A 19,625-nucleotide genomic window follows, 5' to 3' on the forward strand; every position below is an offset into this window, starting at 1 on the left:
CATGATATTTGTGTTCCGATATCCAATTTTTTAGAAAAATAATTGGATCGGAAATGGATGTGTTTTCAAAATCCAATCCGATCCGATTTCCAATTAATCTATGAATTTTTAACTCTATTTCATATAGTTACTATTATAATTAAACCGACTTAGAGAGAACACCACACTAACTTAACATGTATTGAATCATTGAGAGAATAAGATAGAGAGAATTCTTATTCATTGAGGTAAGTCTGAATATGAGGAGGTTACATTTATATACAACTAGGTAACCCCATTTCCAAAATAAAAGATTACCAAGATAAACACCAAGATAAAGGATTACACCAGGATAAAGGATTACCAGGATAAACACCAAGACAAAGGATTACCAATATAAATATATATAAGAAGGTGTCCCATATGGGCTCAATAGTGGGCATCCATATAGGCCCATGGATTTCATAACAGCTTACTAAATAAAAATTGTATATAATTTACAAACCAAATAAAATCCTAAAGAAGTAGAACATTGTCTCTCTCTCTAATTTCAAAAATCAATATTGTCATTCTAATACATATATCAATTTCTCCCATCTTCCTATTTACTGAATTAATGCATTAACATGAAGAAAATACTTGCTGAATGAACGTGTTAAAAGGTCTAACTTGTTTACTGAATTAATATATTTCAAAATAATTGCTAAATTAATATATTAATTGGATAAAAAATGGTTATTCTTAAGAGAACCCGATTATATAATTCAAATTTTCGATTTAGTTCCGTATTTTGTAGATTATGAAATTTCTGAAAATTTTCTGATTTTCCAAACTTTCTGAATTCGGAAGAAAAATTATTATCCGAAAAATAATTGGATTGGATTGGATTTGGAAAAGATATTGCAATCCGAAAAAAATTTGAAATTTTTCTGAAAAGCTTGATCCGATCCAAAATTACTCCTAGTTTTGTGTGATAATTTGGTTTACTTTATTTTTGGTTTCTCGCCCCATCATTGTTTCTTGCTAGTAAGAATTGACTTCGCAAGTTTTTGTGCACTGGCCCATGTGGGGGTAGTCGTCCCCATATAATTACTGTACTACTATTTGGCTAAAGGTAATCGGATACCCTTGGGCTAAGGACAAGTGCAATTTAAAACGTTAAGTGGGGACACGACCGTCCGCACAGTAGTTAACAAGTGCAATTTAAAACGTTAAGTGGGGACACGACCGTCCGCACAGTAGTTAATATTATTTAATTATTTATTTGTCACTGTGTCAAGACGACAAACAGCGACTGCGTCTAACTTAGTACAAGCACAACTACTCTCTCTCTCTAGTTGAGCTGCAAACTTATAATCATCAAATGACTGGTAAGCATTAAACTCCACTTTATTTATTTATTTACATGTAACTTCATTTGTTTGGGTGATGTGCAGCAACAAGAATATCTTCATCTGCTCCGTGGTTTTCAACTAATCCAAGTAAGAGATGGGGGGAGCTTTTTTTCCTTTGTTATACACCTTTTTGGCTCACCCTTAGTCTTGGAATCGTTGTTCCTTTTCGATTGTACGAGGTATAATTTCTTTTAATAATTTTAATAATGTTCATTAAAATATTGATGATACTAAAATGTGATTTGGGCCCTTGACAGAGCTTTACTGAGCTAGAGTACTTGCTTTTGGGATTGGTTTCAGCTGTCCCCTCTTTTCTTATACCACTTCTTGTTGTGGGAAAGGCTGATAGTGGTCTCTGCTGGAAGGATCGCTATTGGGTGAAGGTAAGTTTTTTTTTTTTTGACTTCTCTCATATATTAGAGTCCACACATGGTGCATTTTTTACTTCATTTATTTTTAAAGGAAACTAATGTTAACAAATTATTCAATGGGAGAAGACACGGGTGCTAACAATTGCGCCAAAGCTAACTATAATAGTTATTAAAGGATGATAAGTTGATCAACATTTCCCCAAAGCGAACTAGAATAGTTAATAAAAGGTAATAAAGGATCCCTTTCTTCAAGAAGTTTAAAGGTTTTTGTCATCAAACTTATATCAGATACCAGCAAATGTTTTGTTTTGCCAGCAAAGGTTAAATTCTTATTATATGGAAAAACAGAAAATAAGGACAAAGCTGAGTGGTTATTGCACCTACCAAGTGGTGGAATCCAGTGCCTTGTAAAACGATGATTTATTAGTTGCATTCATAATAAGACTCCTGTTAGAACTTAGGTACTGGATTAATGCTGCATCTTTGATTTAGGAAATAATTTGTGGTACATGACTGTCCTTGAATTAAATATTGGAGATGTTTAGTATCTTATACTCAGGATTGGAAGTACTTTGTTGTTCGTCATATCTGTTCATATGTTTTCACTCTGTGAATGGTGTACTTGCGTTATACTGTGTTTGCATTTAGCTGGCTTAAATACTTTGTTGTTGCGGCAGGCCAATCTCTGGATAATCATATTCAGTTATGTTGGGAACTATTTTTGGACTCATTACTTCTTCACTGTTTTGGGAGCTTCATATACCTTTCCCTCATGGAAGATGAATGATGTAAGTACTATGGATGTCTTGGAACCCAACATTATTCACATTGATTACAATTTATCTTTACTTTTGAACCGTGGTCCTTTTTCTCTATGAAGTTTTCTTATATTATAGTCTAATATGTAAAATGATTTCATAGAATTTATCTTTGTTTGATGCAAGTGGATGAAGGTTATATCTGTGTGACAATTCACTTAATCAAACTCATAAAGATCCTTTTTAACTTACCGCTACATCTTGATTAGTTTTTTTCCTTTTAGGCATTTCTTATGTTAAAAAATAAATATGGAAGTTCCTCTTCCTGTTCCAGTTTCAGTTGTCACGGATACAGAGATCAAGTTAGAAGATTCTCATTCTGGATACCATTGATCGGTTCATTCGGTTGAATTGAGTTATTGTATTCAATGAGTATAACTAGTCCTAGGACTTTTCATGTATAGTAAAGATTAGAAAGAAGTGACAGAGATCAAGTTAGAAGATTCTCATTCTGGATACCATTGATGGGTTCATTCGTTGAATTGAGTAATTGTATTCAATGAGTATAACTAGTCCTAGGACTTGTCATGTATATTAAAGATTAGAAAAGAAGTGAATAGTGCATGAAATTTTAAATGTATATCTCGTGTGTACATGTAGTGGTAGTGGATTCACATGTCATTTTACATGTAAAATTTAAAAATTCACATGTAGTGAGTGATAAGAAATGGTTGTCCTTGCATTTTATTCATTGTGCATTTACAGATTTACAAATGATGTCCTATTTTTCCAAAACAGGTAGAAGAAAGAAAAACAAAATAAGAAAACAGAAAACAAATCGAATGCCATTAGTGTTGATTATCTCATGTTTAACTATAAGTGACAAGGGTTGTGTATTTCTTGTGCTTGTCAAGATTCAAAGTGCAATGATTGTAAGTTGCATTTTGGTAGTTCACTTCTCGCGTTAAATTGTTTCTTCTGATGTTACTTTTTTTTTTGCAGGTACCGCACACAACTTTCCTTCTAACTCATGTTTGCTTCCAATTTTACCATGTCACGTCAAATATAACACTTCGCAAACTGCGTTATGCTATTACCGACTTACCGGAGTCAATACAGTGGGTTACAGAGGCGGCATGGATTTTGGCTCTTTCTTATTTCATAGCGTATCTGGAGACGATAGCTATATCCAATGTATGTGGTACCATTATTATCCAGTGTATTGTTTTGATTTTATTTTTTAGCACTGGCGTTATTGAATTACAAATCAGAAATAAAGCGAGAGATATCTTAAAGCTCCCAATGAATTTAGTGTACAGTGGGATTTTGAGAAAAACAAAAGGAAAAAAAAAAAGAATGTTGAGAACATTATTGATCGTGATGAATGAAGAGATTACTAGGCCTTTTGTAGAATTCAATGCTATGAGCTTTTTGCAGTCACTTAGTTATGTTTGCATGAAGGTTGGAGTAAAGAAGGTTCTGCAAGCAAGTTTCTGGCCTTAAAGAAATAAGATGAAGCTAAAAATAAAAAGAACTACCAAGTGAACCTTGAGACCTTATAGCAAACATGTTCTAAATCCAAACTGAATTATATACTTAATTCCTTTGATGATATGGTAACGGTACCTTCAGTCTACCCAATCATGTATTTTTATTTTGCAGAAATATACATTTCTACCCCTTAGATAGAAATTTCTTCGTTACTGGATAGGCTTGGATCTCACACCATCTTTTGATAACATGAAGACAGACATATATTTTCCCTTGCTCATTTGGAATGAATGTATCTTCCATTAATTCCTGGGGTTAATGTCTTCTGATTAATTTCAATCTCCCTAATTGCCACCTACTAAATGAAAGCACCATTTTATTTGGAAGCCTCTTGTTTTTGTCTTCCTTTTTGACTTTTTCTGTTTTGAAGGGGCATTCATGATTGAGTTCATACCTTCTCTTTGATAACCTACCAAAACGGAGATAACTACGTTTCAGTTTTTCCCTTTCTATTACTCTTTAGGTTTTCAGTCTCCAATGTGTGATGCATCGATTTCGTCCTTCAAGATTTCACCTCCAGCATTTGGAGTTTTTTCTTAGGCGTGGCTAGGAAATACTTGCCAATGCTGGCATGCACCCGGCATTGATGCAAGTTTTATTTTCATTGTCTAGTGGGCCTTTATTAAGTTCAGTCAAACTTATGAATAATACTTCCAGAGTTAAAGAGGAATTTTGGGTAATCCCATTAGCCATCTAAAGAGAGAAATCATGTGAGGCAGCCAGTGTCTTCAGTATACCACCTCATTTCTTGAATCACTCTTCTAACCGTGATCTCCGTAATTGTATTTACATTATATTTTGGACATATTTTGTTCATTTTATGATGAGCTATACTCTAGCACATCATTTTCTGTGTTTAATTGTATATTGTTGTTATTTTATCAGTCAATGGAGAAAAACATTTCTGCCTTAATGTCACAGACTGATTCTGGAAATTATAACCTTATTTCTTTTAGTTAAGGCCATTTTGTTCTTAACACTTCCATTGATTGCTTGCTGATACATAGGTTTGGTGATTGGGATGTTCAAATTCTACTCTATGTTCAATCATGCCAAGTCGCCACAGACTCTATTAGGATAACTCTAATTTGTTTGATTTGGGGATGCAGTTCCACTACAATGAAATCTAATGGATCTGATTTGAACATATGCAGTTCCCTTACTACGAATTCGTAGATCGGGCATCGATGTACAAAGTGGGATCCTTGTTTTATGCAATCTATTTTATCGTGAGCTTCCCAATGTTTCTGAGGTAAGATTATTCATTTGCAAGGTTGTAATTGTGTTATTAAGTAACCATCAGGAAGATAAAGGATTTGATTTGTCAGTTAGAGGAAGCACGCAGTTCATATGGAAAATGATAAGAAGACCTTGATATTGTATTTAGAAGATAGCTCAACTGTACTTGCAGATGCATCACCAGTGGCACCAAATGTGCATTTTCAGACAGGTTATGTCTGGCCTTCTGACCAACAAACGTTTTGGAGAGTTCATACCAGTTTATGAGCTATGAATCATCCTGGGCTGTTGTGCTTGCAGTACGTATGGCGTAAATACCTGTAATGCTGCTGTCACTGCCTTGACTAAAACTACATTTAGTGTAGGATTCATAACCAACTAATTCTAGGATTGCTTCTACATTATTTAGATGATTTATTTTCTTATTCTCTTCAATGACTCTACTTTATGAGCAGGATTGATGAGAAACCTGGTGACCCGTGGGATTTGCCCAGAGTGGCTATTGACGCATTGGGGGCTGCAATGCTTGTTACCATAATACTTGATCTGTGGCGGATTTTTCTGGGGCCAATAATTCCAGTTTCAGACGAAAAACAATGTTTTCAACCAGGACTCCCATGGTTTTCTCGAAATTCCTCAGTAGCATAAGAGCGAGACCTGAGGGAGTGAAACTCGTCTTTGGGCATCCATCACTCAGAAAGCACCCGTTGCTGTACCCAGTCTATCTCTCCGGTAACTTGCCATTCACTTGTGATCCTCTGTTTTTTTGATTAAATCTGATGGTAGTTGACTCATGAGAGGGGCTGGCCTTGGTTTCTCAGGAACCAAAGTGTGTAATTGAGCTGTTTAGTGTATGTGGATGCCGCCACTGCATCTTGTAAAATAGGTGATCTGCCCCTCAAGACTCTAAATTTCTGAAGCTCTCTTTGGTTTGCCTTATCATCATGTATTAAACTGTATTTCTCTATTCATCTGCTTGCTATAATGGAACAATGAAATTACTGTAGACTGCCGTGTTATATAATCTGTTGGGTTGCAACTAAATTATATTTTGTCCACTATTTCTGCCTTTTTGCCTTGTTCGATCCATAGAGAGCCCGTATGTTTGAAAAGTGTAAAATTTGAGGCTCCCCTTCTCCGCCTTGGAAGTAAGCTATAATAATTAAAGAAGTTGCCCAACTTTCATACGTACCAGGAACTATATCGAGCCTGTGTTTGACCGAAAACAAACATTCCTCCACAAGGGTCTTGATGCAACATCTATACTTTTGTAGGGGTAATCGTATAAAACAGAATCCACTACAGGCACACAGCTAGCAGATTTGAAGAACAACAAATAACAATTTCCATCTCAGTATCCCGGCCAGGCCCTGCCCTTTTGACACTCATCTACCTTGGAGGCCCATTATGGCAAAAAAAGAGTTGGGTATTGGTTAAGAGTCCGGCCCAGTATTGTTGACCCGTGACAGCAGCAGGGTTTAGTGAAGGATGATAAGAAAAAGAAAGATATTTCTCTTCCATACAAAAAAATAAAATCTCCTTCCTCATTTCTCAACACAACAACACTCTTCTTCTTCTTCGTCTTACTTCATTCATTCATTCACTTCTTTTTCTTCTGCCCAACACATTTGCTTGTGTTTTGGTAAGAAGAGTTGAAGTGTTTGGCAAAGTGTAGTAGTGAGAAATGGCGGCTTTGAGTGGTTTATCACTTATAAGTCAATGTCCATGCATGCTTTCTTCTTCTCCACCAAACACTACTACTAGTATTAGAAGACTGCCCTTCATTTCTAATTCACTTCCTTCTACTGGTAAACACACACTCTCTCTCTCTCTCTTCTTTTTGTTTTTTCTTTCAGTTTAGTAATAAAGACTACTTTTGATATGTTATATGTTAACTGAACGAATTTTATTCTAGTATATAAATAAAGTTTCGTTCTTGAATGTTTTTTAGCTGCATTTGGCATAATGGGATAGCTGGTTTACGCCCATTTTATTGTTGTTGGTGTTAAAAATAAAAGTTTCGTTTTTGAATGTTTTAATGATTACTTGATTGTGGCAATAGGTAGCCCAAGGGAAAGCTGATTTTTCACCATCTTATTGTTGTTAAAAAATGTACGAAAAGGAGCTTAAACCTACTAATAAAATGGGACATAAATACTATAATAGATATTTCGTTTGAAGTTATTTTGGGATTAATTTGAATGATTGCATAGTTTTCTGAATCCGAAATGGTTGTGATAATAGGTTCACCAGGGTCTACGTTACATCGGAAGAGGGTGACAATTTAAGAAGAGAAGGGGCAGGGAAAAGTATGGAGGACTCTGTCAAGCGCAAAATGGAGCAGTTTTATGAAGGGGCCGATGGCCCACCTCTTCGGGTTCTGCCCATCGGTGGATTGGGGGAAATCGGGATGAATTGCATGCTTGTTGGGAATTACGATCGATACATTTTGATTGATGCTGGTGTTATGTTTCCTGAGTAAGTACTTATTGCGTTTCAGACATTTGGATTGCATTCTTATCTTTCTATTTGTTTGACCAATCTTAAGATATGACACACTACACAGTTTGAGTACCTATTTTTCTTCATTGCTGCATTAGATTGACGGAAGCATCTATAATTTATGTTCCAGAAGTTCATCTTGAGTAAGCTATTTTATAATATCTTAAGTTTCTGTACATTCATATCAGCTATGATGAGCTTGGAGTACAGAAAAATTATACCCATACCACATTCATCAAGAGGTGGAGCCATAAAATTGAGGCAGTTGTTATAACACACGGCCATGAAGATCACATTGGTGCGTTGCCTTGGGTAAAGTTTCTTTTTCTGCTTCTTTAACTACACCTCAAATTGTTTTAGCAAGTCTTTTAAAACTGCAATTTTCTGATTGCATATAGTAGGCTTGGTCTGTTTGAACCGCACTGTAAAGGGGTCTATAAATATTTTGTGAAGGAAAACTTATTAGATATGATGTTCACATGCTCATCTTAATGGTATGTAGTGATGCTTGTACATATCCTGCACAAACTTATTAGATATGATGTTCACATGCAAATCTTAATGGTATGTAGTGATGCTTGTACATATCCTGCACACATGTAATGGTTGAATGGACCATTTATTGGTCTGATTAAGATTGGTCCTTGTATAACTTGATACAACCGATCCTTACCATCTAACTATGTCACTGGTCCTGTTTGTTTGAATGGTGATCAGTGGCCTTCTGGTCATACCTTTTGGGTACAACCTTAGGTCCTGGCATCATTTCCCGCCTTTACCTAGGGGTGGTCTCAGGGATTAAAATTTAGGATAAGTGCTACGAATGGAAACAGAATTATGTAATCTCTTATTTTCTTAGTTGTCTGATCTTGTCTCATGAAAACTTAAAAGATATGGTGAGCTCACAAAAAAGTGTGTTGGTATTGGGCCTACCACAATTACGCTGAAGGGCACCCTAATTAATGGATCCTTGTTTGCATTGCACCATTTCTGCTAGATTTGAGATGTAGACATTGAATAGATTTTGTATTGTGCTCTTTCTGTAAAGTTGACACCTTGCTGACTCAGGTGCCTACTTCGTAACAACGGTTGTGATTATATTGCTTGATGTCTTGATCTACATTTTGTCCATTAAATGCACCTATTACTTCTTTCAAATGCAGTCTTTATAAGTTCATAGTGACTAAAAGTAAAAGAAAAAAAGTTAAGCTATTGTAAAATTGGCTAATCAAGTTAAACATGTTTTCATCCGTGTCTACTTCTGTATGTTGATAAAGCTAAATAGCATTTTCTACAAGTAATCATCTCATCATGGAATTTGACAATTCCAATTTTTTGGGTATTATCATTATCTATTACTTAGTGACTTTGCTCTTTGATATAGGTTATCCCAGCTTTGGACTCCCATACACCAATATTTGCTTCGTCCTTCACCATGGAGGTTTGTCTCATGAATGTATTCACTAAAAACTAGTGCTATGTGTTAGTGAGCACTGATCGAAAACTTTGATGAATTGCTACAGCTCTCTGAGTTGAATTTTGTGGGTCTTCTTGTAAGTCGATGGAGGGATAGAGCCACTCCATCGAATTTTTACAAGTTGAATTAAGACCTGATTTTTGTGGATATAATCTTCTCACAATGGATAACATGCCCACAAAATTTCATCATATTTGAATATGTCTAACCTTATGTAAAACTAGTGTTCAATTCAATTTTGAACATTTATCTAATGGTCCAGAATTTTCCAATTTCATAATAACATTTGATTAGGTTAGACATATTTGAATGAGCTGAAATTTTGTAGGCATGTTATTTATGGTGGGGAGATCATATCTACAAAATATCAAGCTCTTAATTCAATTGGTAGGATGAGATATTACTTTGTATGTTTTGGGAGTGGCTCTATCGCTCCTATATATTTCTAGTTATATATGTTGTTGTAGTTCTTATTTAGGCTCCATATTACCATTCAATTTATATTGGTGCTATGTCATAGACTCATAGCTGTGGATACTGCACTAACCTAGGCTCCACTGGTTTTGCATCTCCCTATATTGCCTACTGAAAGCCGAGATTTAGGATCTGTATTATCTACTTGTGGGGTCCTTACATAGTTATTATGATATAGTGATATAAATATTAGCACTGTTTTTCATTTAGCTTTTCATTGGTGAAGAAAGAATGATATTTCCCTTTTTACTTGTCAACAGCTTATTAGGAAGCGTTTAAAGGAATTTGGGATATTACGTTCAATCGAGGCTTAAGATATTTAGTACAAAGAAGAAATTCCTAGCAGGGCCTTTTGAAGTGGAGCCTATCAGGGTTACCCATTCTATTCCTGACTGTTGCGGACTGGTACTTCGCTGTACTGATGGCACAATCCTTCATACTGGGGATTGGAAGGTACATGATACTACATCTAAGCTGTATCTTTTGAATTTTTTAAACAACATGGGACACTTACTAATTGCAGAATGCAGATTGATGAATCACCATTGGGCCGGGAATGTTTTTGATCGTGAAGCTCTAGAGGAACTCTCAAAAGAAGGAGTCACATTAGTAAGTTCTCTGATGCAGTCTAGTGTTTTCAAACCCTCAATTTCAGCCCCAAACTATCATCCATGCTGTCAGTATTGCTAGGGATTCTTAGGAATTAGGTTTAAAAAGTGTCAAATTGCCTATTTGTTCATAATCTTGAACATGTGGAGAGGGCAAATTCTATGAATATAGAGAGGATGCCGGGGATAGTACATAGGTGGGACACACCTAGAAATGGGGTGAATAATCTCAACAATTACTATGTTTAAGTGATACATACATATTTACTTTTATGATGTTTTCTGTATTACAAATTTGTTGTTTTGGATTTGCTTAATATTTTTGGTTTTTATTTTACAAATCTCAAGTTTGTATTTCCAAGTAGCCTGAGATTTATGTAAACATTGTAGCAGTGTTATCAGACCCAGCCCGGACACCGACCCGGCAAAGGGACTGGGTCACTGGGTCACTGGTTCAACCAGTGGGTCATTGCTTGGTATTATATAATTATATTTGTTAATATACCTCATAAGTTTAGTATTGGCCGGGTGGTTTTAGAGCTAGTTTACTGCCACCAGCGTGACAGGCCAAGGTTCGAATCCACACGTGATCAGTTTTTCACAATTTACTTTACAATTATATACGGTTATATTTAGCTATTTACTATACTGTATCACAAACTAACAACACAAGTTGATGTAGTGTACTGGTAAAACATTTGAGTAGTTTTCTATACACGCAAGGTTCGAGTCATTGTACAACCAAGTCCAATTTTAATATTTCTAACGTTATTTATGGCCCGGTGGTTCGGTCTAAACCATTTGGGTTAAGCAATTTGCACTAAAACCGGACGAGTTAACCGGGTTCTACCTGGGTTAATTGCTTAAACTATCTGTTAAGTGACCCAACCCAGATTGGTGACCGGGTCAAACCGCCGGGCTGGGCTGGGTCTGATAACACTGCATTGTAGGCCTTTTGCCAATTCAGAGGCGAGAGAGAATGCATATTTGCTTGATAGAAAGATTTCCCCAATATCAACATAGGTCATTCGGTTCCAAGATCATATCCCAAGCACTATTGGCGTGTCAATTGGTATATGAGAAGTAGATTTTACCTGTTCTAGACAATTGCTGCTACACTTCAGTTTTCTGCCACACCACTCCACTATCAACTTATTTTCACTGTCCACAATCTCTTTTCTCTCTTGTCCTCTCTCCTATTATTTCTCTCGGTCATCCTTAAGTTTGTAATCTCCATCTATCTCTAATAACCTATTAAGTCCGATCTTATCTCTGTGAAGTCCGACCATATTTTTACCAAGTCCATGTGCAGTTACACGATTCCACCCAATTCCTTACATACCGAGACGTGGGGTGTGTTTGATAGGAATTGTGGCAAAACGAATTTTGTCACCATTTGCGATAGCAATTTTCTCATGACTAATAAAGTGGGCAAATGCAAATAATTCATGGCAAATATGGATTTGCCATTTGACTACACATGGCAAATGACATTTACCACCATTTGCAACCATTTGTCACTGTTTGATTGTCGAAAATTTGTCGCGGTAAATTATTTTTAACAATTGTTTCACAACTTAAGCAAAATTAAAATTTCAAAATAAAATCTATATAAAAAATTACATTTTCAATTTCCCGACCCCTGATCAGACTATCACCTAGGCTTGTATAAATGGGACAGCCTAGCCCAAGGATCCCTATCCCTTCTTGCTAGCTTAACCAATTCAAAACTCATGAAGTTGCTAGGTCTTTGGCTCTGGTTTATTGATCTCATATATTCATCTCTGTTGACAGTACTAAGCCTCAAAGACATTACATACAGGCAAAAATTCAAACAAGTTGTGCACTTGTGCGCCAACTGCTCATTTTCTCAATATGTAATCACCATCCAAACATAGAGTGTCAGTAAGTTTTATCTTGTTGTCTATCCACTATCAGTAGTTCAAACAATAAGAGCTCCTGTAGCAGTCAAAGAAATATTCAAAGGTTCCACAATGAAATTTACAAGGAAAAAAAGGTACCAACAACCCATATCATCAGATTATCTAATGTTTTATAAGGTACAAATGAACAACTTATTGTATATCAGAAAAAATTGAGTCAACAAAGAGAGCAGGCAACAAAAAACACTAGGCTGCAATCCTAACACCCATCAAGAAAATGAACTGAAACACAGAAGTTATGTGCCTCACAACAATGAACTGAAACACAGAAGTTCTGAGGAATTAGGCTATATCTGTTAATGGAATACATCATTAGTTAATTAATCAAAATACATAAGTGTCTTAACACTAGACAAGGACTAATCAAAATGCATAAAAGTGTCTTAACACCGGACAAGTGCAACTACATCAGTCATGCAACCAAAATATCAAAATATATTAGTCGTGCTACCAAAATATCATAGAGATGTTAATCATAAGTTCTTGATATGGAAGGTTATCCAAAAAGCACTCCCTCTCGAAGATCTTCATCATCATAACCCATAAATATTTCACCCAAGTTTATGTTATTTTCCAAGAAGATTCATCCCCCACGTTTAAGATCTTCTTTTCGACAACTAGAGACCTTTCAAGGTACCATGCACTAGTTGCATCATGGATGGAGGTCATTTCATGTTCTCGCCATTTCTTTAGCGCTTGAGCAAGATATTTGAATGACTTCGATTACAGCTTCCCCATTCACATCTATCTCGACTTCTTTTTTTTTTTTTATTACAAAAATTTTGGCGCACTAGTTCTCCTCAAGGTGTTATTCACAGGGTTGGGGAGCATCTCCATCCGTGTCTACATTGGTGCGCCGCGCATCAGCGAGTTTTCCTCCGTTTCATCTATAAATATATGCACAACATAATTAAAATTGTTGAAATACCATCATATTAAATACACAACATAAACGTTTCACCATAAGAAACATATATCATCTAAAGATACGGTCTCGGGATTGCTAGGATTAAAGTTTCAACCCCCATTTGCACTCCCATTCCCATATACGAAGTCCGACTTCTCATAATATTGAAGCCACTTTGTCCACTCGATGCAACTAGATGGGCCTACAATGTAGTAGATGATAAATAAGAAAAAAAATTATTGTGGATGCTACAAGCCTCTTCTAGGCCACTGCAGGCCAATAACATGAAGTAAACCAAGATTTTAACAAGCAAGTTTTGAGGAGTCATCTTGTACCTTGTCGGCGGCGGCGTAATAGTTAACCATGAGAGAAAAAAGTATACAATACCTGTTTCAAAGCATCAAACTAGTTTTTAAACATCAATATTAATTATCTCACACAAAAAATTGTGGGCAAACCCTAACCTAACCATACTATTTAAAATAAAATAGGAACATAAATTGAGAGATGAACAAATAAAAAAACAAAAAAGCTAACTAAAATGAGGGAAGGAGAGTATAGATATTGAGAGCATGGGGTAAAGAGGAGAAGTGATTGAGAACAAGAAAGGAGAGATGGTGAGATTTACCTCACGATTTGAGGAGCTCAAACTCTTCTTCTTCGATGATCCAAACTTTCCTCTCTTCTTTTTGTGTTTTTTGATAGAAAATGAGAAGAAAAAAAGTTGGAGTTATTTGGTTTTTCTTTCCTTTTTGTGACAAATAAAAGATTGATTTGGTGGCAAATTAGTGTTTTTTTTCTCATGGCAAATTCGTTTTAAAAAAAAAAAAATTTAAGCCACAAAATCATGGCAAATCACCACTTATGGAAAATACGGAAGAAATACGCCCGAAAAAGAAAAGCCTATCAAACGCTGGCAAATAACACTGTAGCGGGTGAACAGTACCGTTTTACCATCATATGTCATGGCAAAGGGCATATCAAACACACCCGTAGTTTAGCTCAATTTTCACCGTGGCTCCTACATCAACTTGATTGTTGATATGTGAAGGCTTAATGTGCTGCCGGGAAGGAAGTCATGTTATGCAATTGATAGGTGCTCATTGATCATTTGGCAAATGGGATCACATTTTGGCTCTATTGGGCATGGAAAAACAGAATTTTAGGCTTGAGAGTGAAACTTTATTGTTGTAACCGAATCCTTCGTTTGAACTTTTAATAAGGATGTCTTAGTTATGCCATTTGTGATTAGTCTATTAGTTGGGTGCTCTCTTTTCTTTTCATATTTATCTAAGTTGCATTGACATCAAGTATGTGTACCCCATTATCACGGCATGGATCTGAAGTATCCGACACCGGTGAGTACCAAAAACTGAGGTATATCGCATACAATGTGTGTGTCGTGCACTCATGTCCCACATGGACACATATCCCGACACATAATATTTTCAAAATATGGTGTGTCCATGTAACTTAGGTATTTATCTTTTTGTCATCCACTTTCTATTTGGTAGTATTGGGTAAACGATAAACAAAGCCTGAATGAATGTGTTTATTGATCAGAAATCCTTTTCAGATGATGAGTGACTCAACAAATGTGCTCTCACCTGGAAGGACTATAAGTGAGAGTAAGTAGCAGATTCACTGTTGAGGGCAGTATATCTGCTGCTACAGGTAGGGTTATCACTTTCTCAGTTTGCATCTAATATACATCGGCTTGGAAGTGTTAGAAAGCTGCAGCTGATTTAAATCAATAGGAAATTGGTAAGTGAACCCCGATGCCCTTCTTTCTTTTTTTGTGTATTCTTCTCTTTTAGGTTTCACGAATATATGGAAAAGTATATTATTATTTGTTCTAATGCTTGGTTTGAACAACAGGTGTTTAAAATAACAAGACATATCTCAGTTGGAAGAATAAGGACTTGAATAGAAGCGGGGAAGAGTCTGACTAGTCAAATCAATTCTATCATCCTTTCAAACATACTGGGCTAAGACTTTTGTTTTACCAAAAATTGTCTTGGAGAAGGTGAGCAAGTTATGCAATAGATTCATATGGGCAGGACCGAATATGGTGAGAAAGATGCATCACTCGAGTCGCATGACTTTGAGATTGGATAAGGAACAAGGAGGGCTAGGACTGATTGACCCAAGAGTGTGGAATCAAGCAGCTTACTGCGGCCTAGTGTTTAAACTGGCTCAAAAATCAGAGAGCTTGTGGGTTAAATGGTCATGGGATCAACAAATCAAGCAAAAGCAGTTTTGGACAATGAAAGCTCCAAAGGACTGCTCCTGGGTTTGGAGAGGTATTTTGAAGCATAGAGAAGTTGCATGGAAGCTAGTGCGGTACAGCATAGCGAATGGTAATGACACGAGCTTCTGGCATGAACCTTGGTGCTCAGGGCCACTCATTCTTAATGTTAAAGCTAAAAATCTTCTTCTAAACTCGGTACCCCAGGATGCTAAAGTAGCTACAGTTATCTCAAATGGAGAATGGTCGAGGACCATTACAGATATGCCGGAGTGTGAAGTCAAGAAATGGATCATGGAAACCGAAATCAATACATTCCTTACTGATGATCAAGTTATATGGACTCCGTCAAGTTCTGGCAAGTTTTCTATCTCTTCAGCATATGCCTCTCTAAAAAATGTTCGTAGTAAGGTTAAGTGGTACAAGATAGTTTGGGGAAAGCTTGTGACCTCAAAACATGCCTTCACTATGTGGCATCTATTTTCAGGATGTCTTCCCACACAGAATAGACTTCGAATGAAGAGAGTGATTGTGCAATCAAGATGTTGTTTATGTGACTCGCAAGAGGCAAGTTCGGCCCATTTATTTTTTGAGTGTTCTTTTTCGAAATTAGTCTAGCATCAAGAAAGCATCAAGAAAGCAATGGGGCTAACAGAAGTGGTTCATAACTTCATGATGATGAGTGGTATCATCTCATGCGTATCTGCGGTCGAACTTCGATGGCGATTGAAGTGATAAAGGCGTTGATTGATTGGTGCTGCTGTGTCCAAGCTATTTGGAATGAAAGGGCTGAAGACTCAAGAAAGCGGCGGCCTTCGAGAATTGCCGATGTAGTCGATTATCGAGTACTTAATAGTATGAAGATATACTTAGGGAAGATCTTTGGAAGCAGTTAAAGAGCATGGATTATTGAGAGCCCTCTTGGCCAAACTGGGTGTAGGGGCAAAGTTCAAAAATAATGAAGCAAAATGGGTGCGATGGGAGAAGTCAGACACAGCTCACACTCTTAACTCTGACGGATCTCTTCAAGGTTGAAGCGCAGGGTTTAGAGGAGCTCTATGAGACTGCAATGGAGATGTTATTCTGGCGTACAGTGGAAGCTCCAAAAGAATATCGGTGTTATACCAGGAACTGCTTGTGGTACAAAAAGGGCTTGAAGGAGCAATAGATATGAACATAAATAGACTCCAAGTTCAATTAGACTCTATGTGAGGGATCCAAATAATCAGGAAGGAAGAAGTATCACCATGGTATTGCAAGAATCTAGTAGCACAGATATGGGTTGATATCTCGAAGTTTGACAAAATCTTTTTTAAACATGTTTTTAGAGAAGGAAATCAAGTAGCTGACTATCTATCCAAGTTGAGCAAGTCCTCATGTAATGAAATTTTGTATCATATCCCTCCAATGGACCAAAAAATGTATGAATTGGTTAAAATGGATAAAGAAGGAAAAATGTACTTGCGCTCTTGATTAAATAAAAGGTTGGGGTCGCCTTAACCCCTAGCCATTTATAAAAAAATAAAAATAAAAACAATAATAATAAAAACACATGCCAATAAATCATGAGGGAAATGTAATTTTTACCTACACAGGAGGAGTGCCAAAGAGATCAATTTTGTACTAGGAACTCAAAGCAGTGGAGATGGGACTCGATATCTATGTGTAACCAAGCATCAATAAAGTCTCTGTCTGTTCAAACTCTCTTAGGAAAATTTAAATTCGCAAAAGTTCAGGAGGTGAACATTTATTCATAGTTTGATTTTTTTTGGCAAGCAAGACAACTAAACCTCAGCTATTCTTCATAAGGTATTCATGTTTTTTCATGTCTCCTATAATGTTATGCCTTTCTTTGCCTTCTTCTTCACGATTGTTTTTTTTTCTCCACGAGTACTCAATCCATTACTTATAATCTTTTTGTAAAAAACCAATCTTTGCATTGCTAGCTTGAGATGGTTGAATTGTATGCATTTTTGCTTCTTTCGATATATATATCCATGGATACCCAACTTAATTTAAAGGGCAATTCAACCTCCTGCTCTTCCATTCTCTTCGTTATTGGCCTAAAGTTAAGCTTTTTACTTTCTGGCTGGCTTTGTGGCTTTCTATCCAAATGCCCCCTAAGCACAACAATAAACTTGAGTGCATCATATCAAACATGGTGAGGCTTTGTGAGACACAAATCATCGTTTTTTAATATTTTCTCAAGTTTCATTGAAATCAACATGTGTTTGAGAACTAATGTAAATAATACCATTGCCAATGCACTTAAGTTGCAAAATCTTCGAGCAATCTTACTGTCATTTTGATTTTTTCCAACATGATATTTCTTCTTACATTTTTCTTTCACACATTCATTTTATTCATTATTATGTTTATTTTAATTGTGAATATATATATTGCAATTTGATTATAAAAGGGATAAAAGAAATGCTAGCAAGTTTCATTGTATATGAGTGTGTGCAACAATGGCAACCAAATAGTTTGAACGGAATACTGATACTACACCACTTGAGAAGCATAGATCATTGGAATTGTTGTCAGGAAAGAGTGGTTGGGCATGATGTTTAAGGAAATTTAAAAAAAAATGAAGACTAAGCCATCTTAATCCCTACTTGAATGGTTTGAAAGGAAGTGTTGGTCGATGAATCCTCTCTCTCTGAGTGAGAAAACCTCTTCGTTTTAATCAAAACTTGAATCATTAAAATATTTTGGAGTTAAAATTTTTGATACATAATAATTAAAAAATATATTAAAAAATATTATATGGATAGTTTCTTTTTATTCATCTCATTGATCGAACTTAAAATCTAATATGTTACTTTAGTATATAGATAGTAGACCGTCCCTATATTAAAGCAGCTGAGATATGGTGGACAATTTCTTTCCTATGTGGCAATTTCCCAGTACTTGGTTTTGTCACGTGGATTACTTAAATTTCAATTTGAGTGCAAGTGCAATTTTGAAATCGGAAGGCTATTGATTGTTTCTTATTAAAAGTACAACTCTCTCATCTATTTCACTTCTTCTAAAACTTCTATAATCTCTAGTAATATAGTAGAATCAATTAGTAATATTTTTGTTTGTTGTATAGTAGAACGAACTCGAATATATTGAAGCACCACTGAGAAAGAGTCTCCAATGGAATATGGAATTAGAGAAGAAGGCTCCAATGGAAAAGTCTTGGACGGTGATCGCAAAAGAGATTAGGATCACCTGTTTATTATATTTTCAAGGACAAAGTTTAAGGTGTGTGATTTTGTTGCGGGGTTTCCACATTGTTAAACAGGGTGTTTAGAGTGCTTCGAGATAGAAAGACTCTTCTCTACTGTTAACTAGACCACTATGATATATGAAACAAAGGGAACTGTTATCACGCCTGACACATAAAGTACGTCATTTTGAACGACAAAAGTGGAGAACATGAAATAGAGCTAATCAAATATTTGCCCGAGGGATTAAGAAGGGACATCAACGATATCCATATATGCTTGGATTTAATCAAGAAGGTAACAAGAATTACTATGTTTTGATGTACTCAATGTTTTCATTATAGAATTGTAGAGTATTGGTTTACTTCAGAGTTATATGTAGGTTGAATCAGTAATTATTTGTAATTTTAACTAAAGTAATCGTTATGATTATGTGTATTTTTCATCAACCCATGACCTTAAACTCTATCACGTGGGACACAACTAGCTAACAAGCTATTTTTTTTTTGGTAATCTAGCTAGCAAGCTTATAATTATGGTAGTCATGATCTTTTGATGTCTAAAACAAGTTGTGTTTTATCACGTGTATGTCATTGAACCTTAAGGCGTTGTGCTAACGTCATGCTTAATTTGAATTGAATGATATATTTTTTTTCAGAAATTTCATAATTCTATTTATTAGGATTGAATTGGAATTGAATGAAAGAGGACCCTCAAAACAAAACTTCATATGTACATTTGTTTTGAAGTGTGAGTGAGAGGTTTTTGGATAAGATGCTAACTTCTTTGGTGTGTATCATCAGTTAGTGCTCAAGGATCCGATAGAACTATTTGGAATCTAGAACGGATGAGAATATGTCTTAGCAAGGAGTATAGGTTCGACTTTCCATACATTTGTTTAATCGATTTTGATGCATAACTGTACTAGCTACATGTAAGATTTCAACAAAAAAAATTTTTGT

The 19,625-nt window shown here is 35.8% G+C and overlaps 1 protein-coding gene and 1 long non-coding RNA gene across 7 annotated transcripts; both read left to right on the forward strand.

Annotated features, from left to right (window-relative positions):
- Nucleotides 1-1,161: 1,161 nt before the first annotated feature.
- Nucleotides 1,162-6,336, forward strand: LOC147486022 (cycloeucalenol cycloisomerase-like). Of its 6 annotated transcripts, XR_015200991.1 has the most exons (9): nt 1,213-1,349; nt 1,416-1,552; nt 1,631-1,756; nt 2,422-2,532; nt 3,505-3,696; nt 5,208-5,305; nt 5,465-5,612; nt 5,748-6,024; nt 6,114-6,336. XR_015200991.1 is itself a non-coding variant. In XM_086570549.1 (7 exons), exons 1-7 carry the CDS (start codon nt 1,343-1,345, stop codon nt 5,938-5,940), a joined length of 864 nt encoding a protein of 287 aa, XP_086426675.1. In that variant the 5' UTR covers nt 1,162-1,342; the 3' UTR covers nt 5,941-6,336. The 6 variants fall into 6 exon arrangements, 1 of the variants encoding a protein (XP_086426675.1); XR_015200993.1 differs by having other exon boundaries at nt 5,382-5,612; nt 5,748-6,336; XR_015200990.1 differs by having other exon boundaries at nt 5,748-6,336.
- Nucleotides 6,337-8,018: 1,682 nt separating this feature from the next.
- On the forward strand, nt 8,019-10,038 carry LOC147486023 (uncharacterized). Its single transcript, XR_015200994.1, has 3 exons — nt 8,019-8,106; nt 9,179-9,235; nt 10,006-10,038. It is a non-coding gene; the product is annotated as an uncharacterized LOC147486023 (long non-coding RNA).
- The last annotated feature ends 9,587 nt before the right edge of the window (nt 10,039-19,625 follow it).

This window comes from Coptis chinensis, chromosome 7, assembly GCF_015680905.1.
Source record: "Coptis chinensis isolate HL-2020 chromosome 7, ASM1568090v1, whole genome shotgun sequence".
In the NCBI taxonomy this organism is placed as follows: domain Eukaryota; kingdom Viridiplantae; phylum Streptophyta; class Magnoliopsida; order Ranunculales; family Ranunculaceae; genus Coptis; species Coptis chinensis.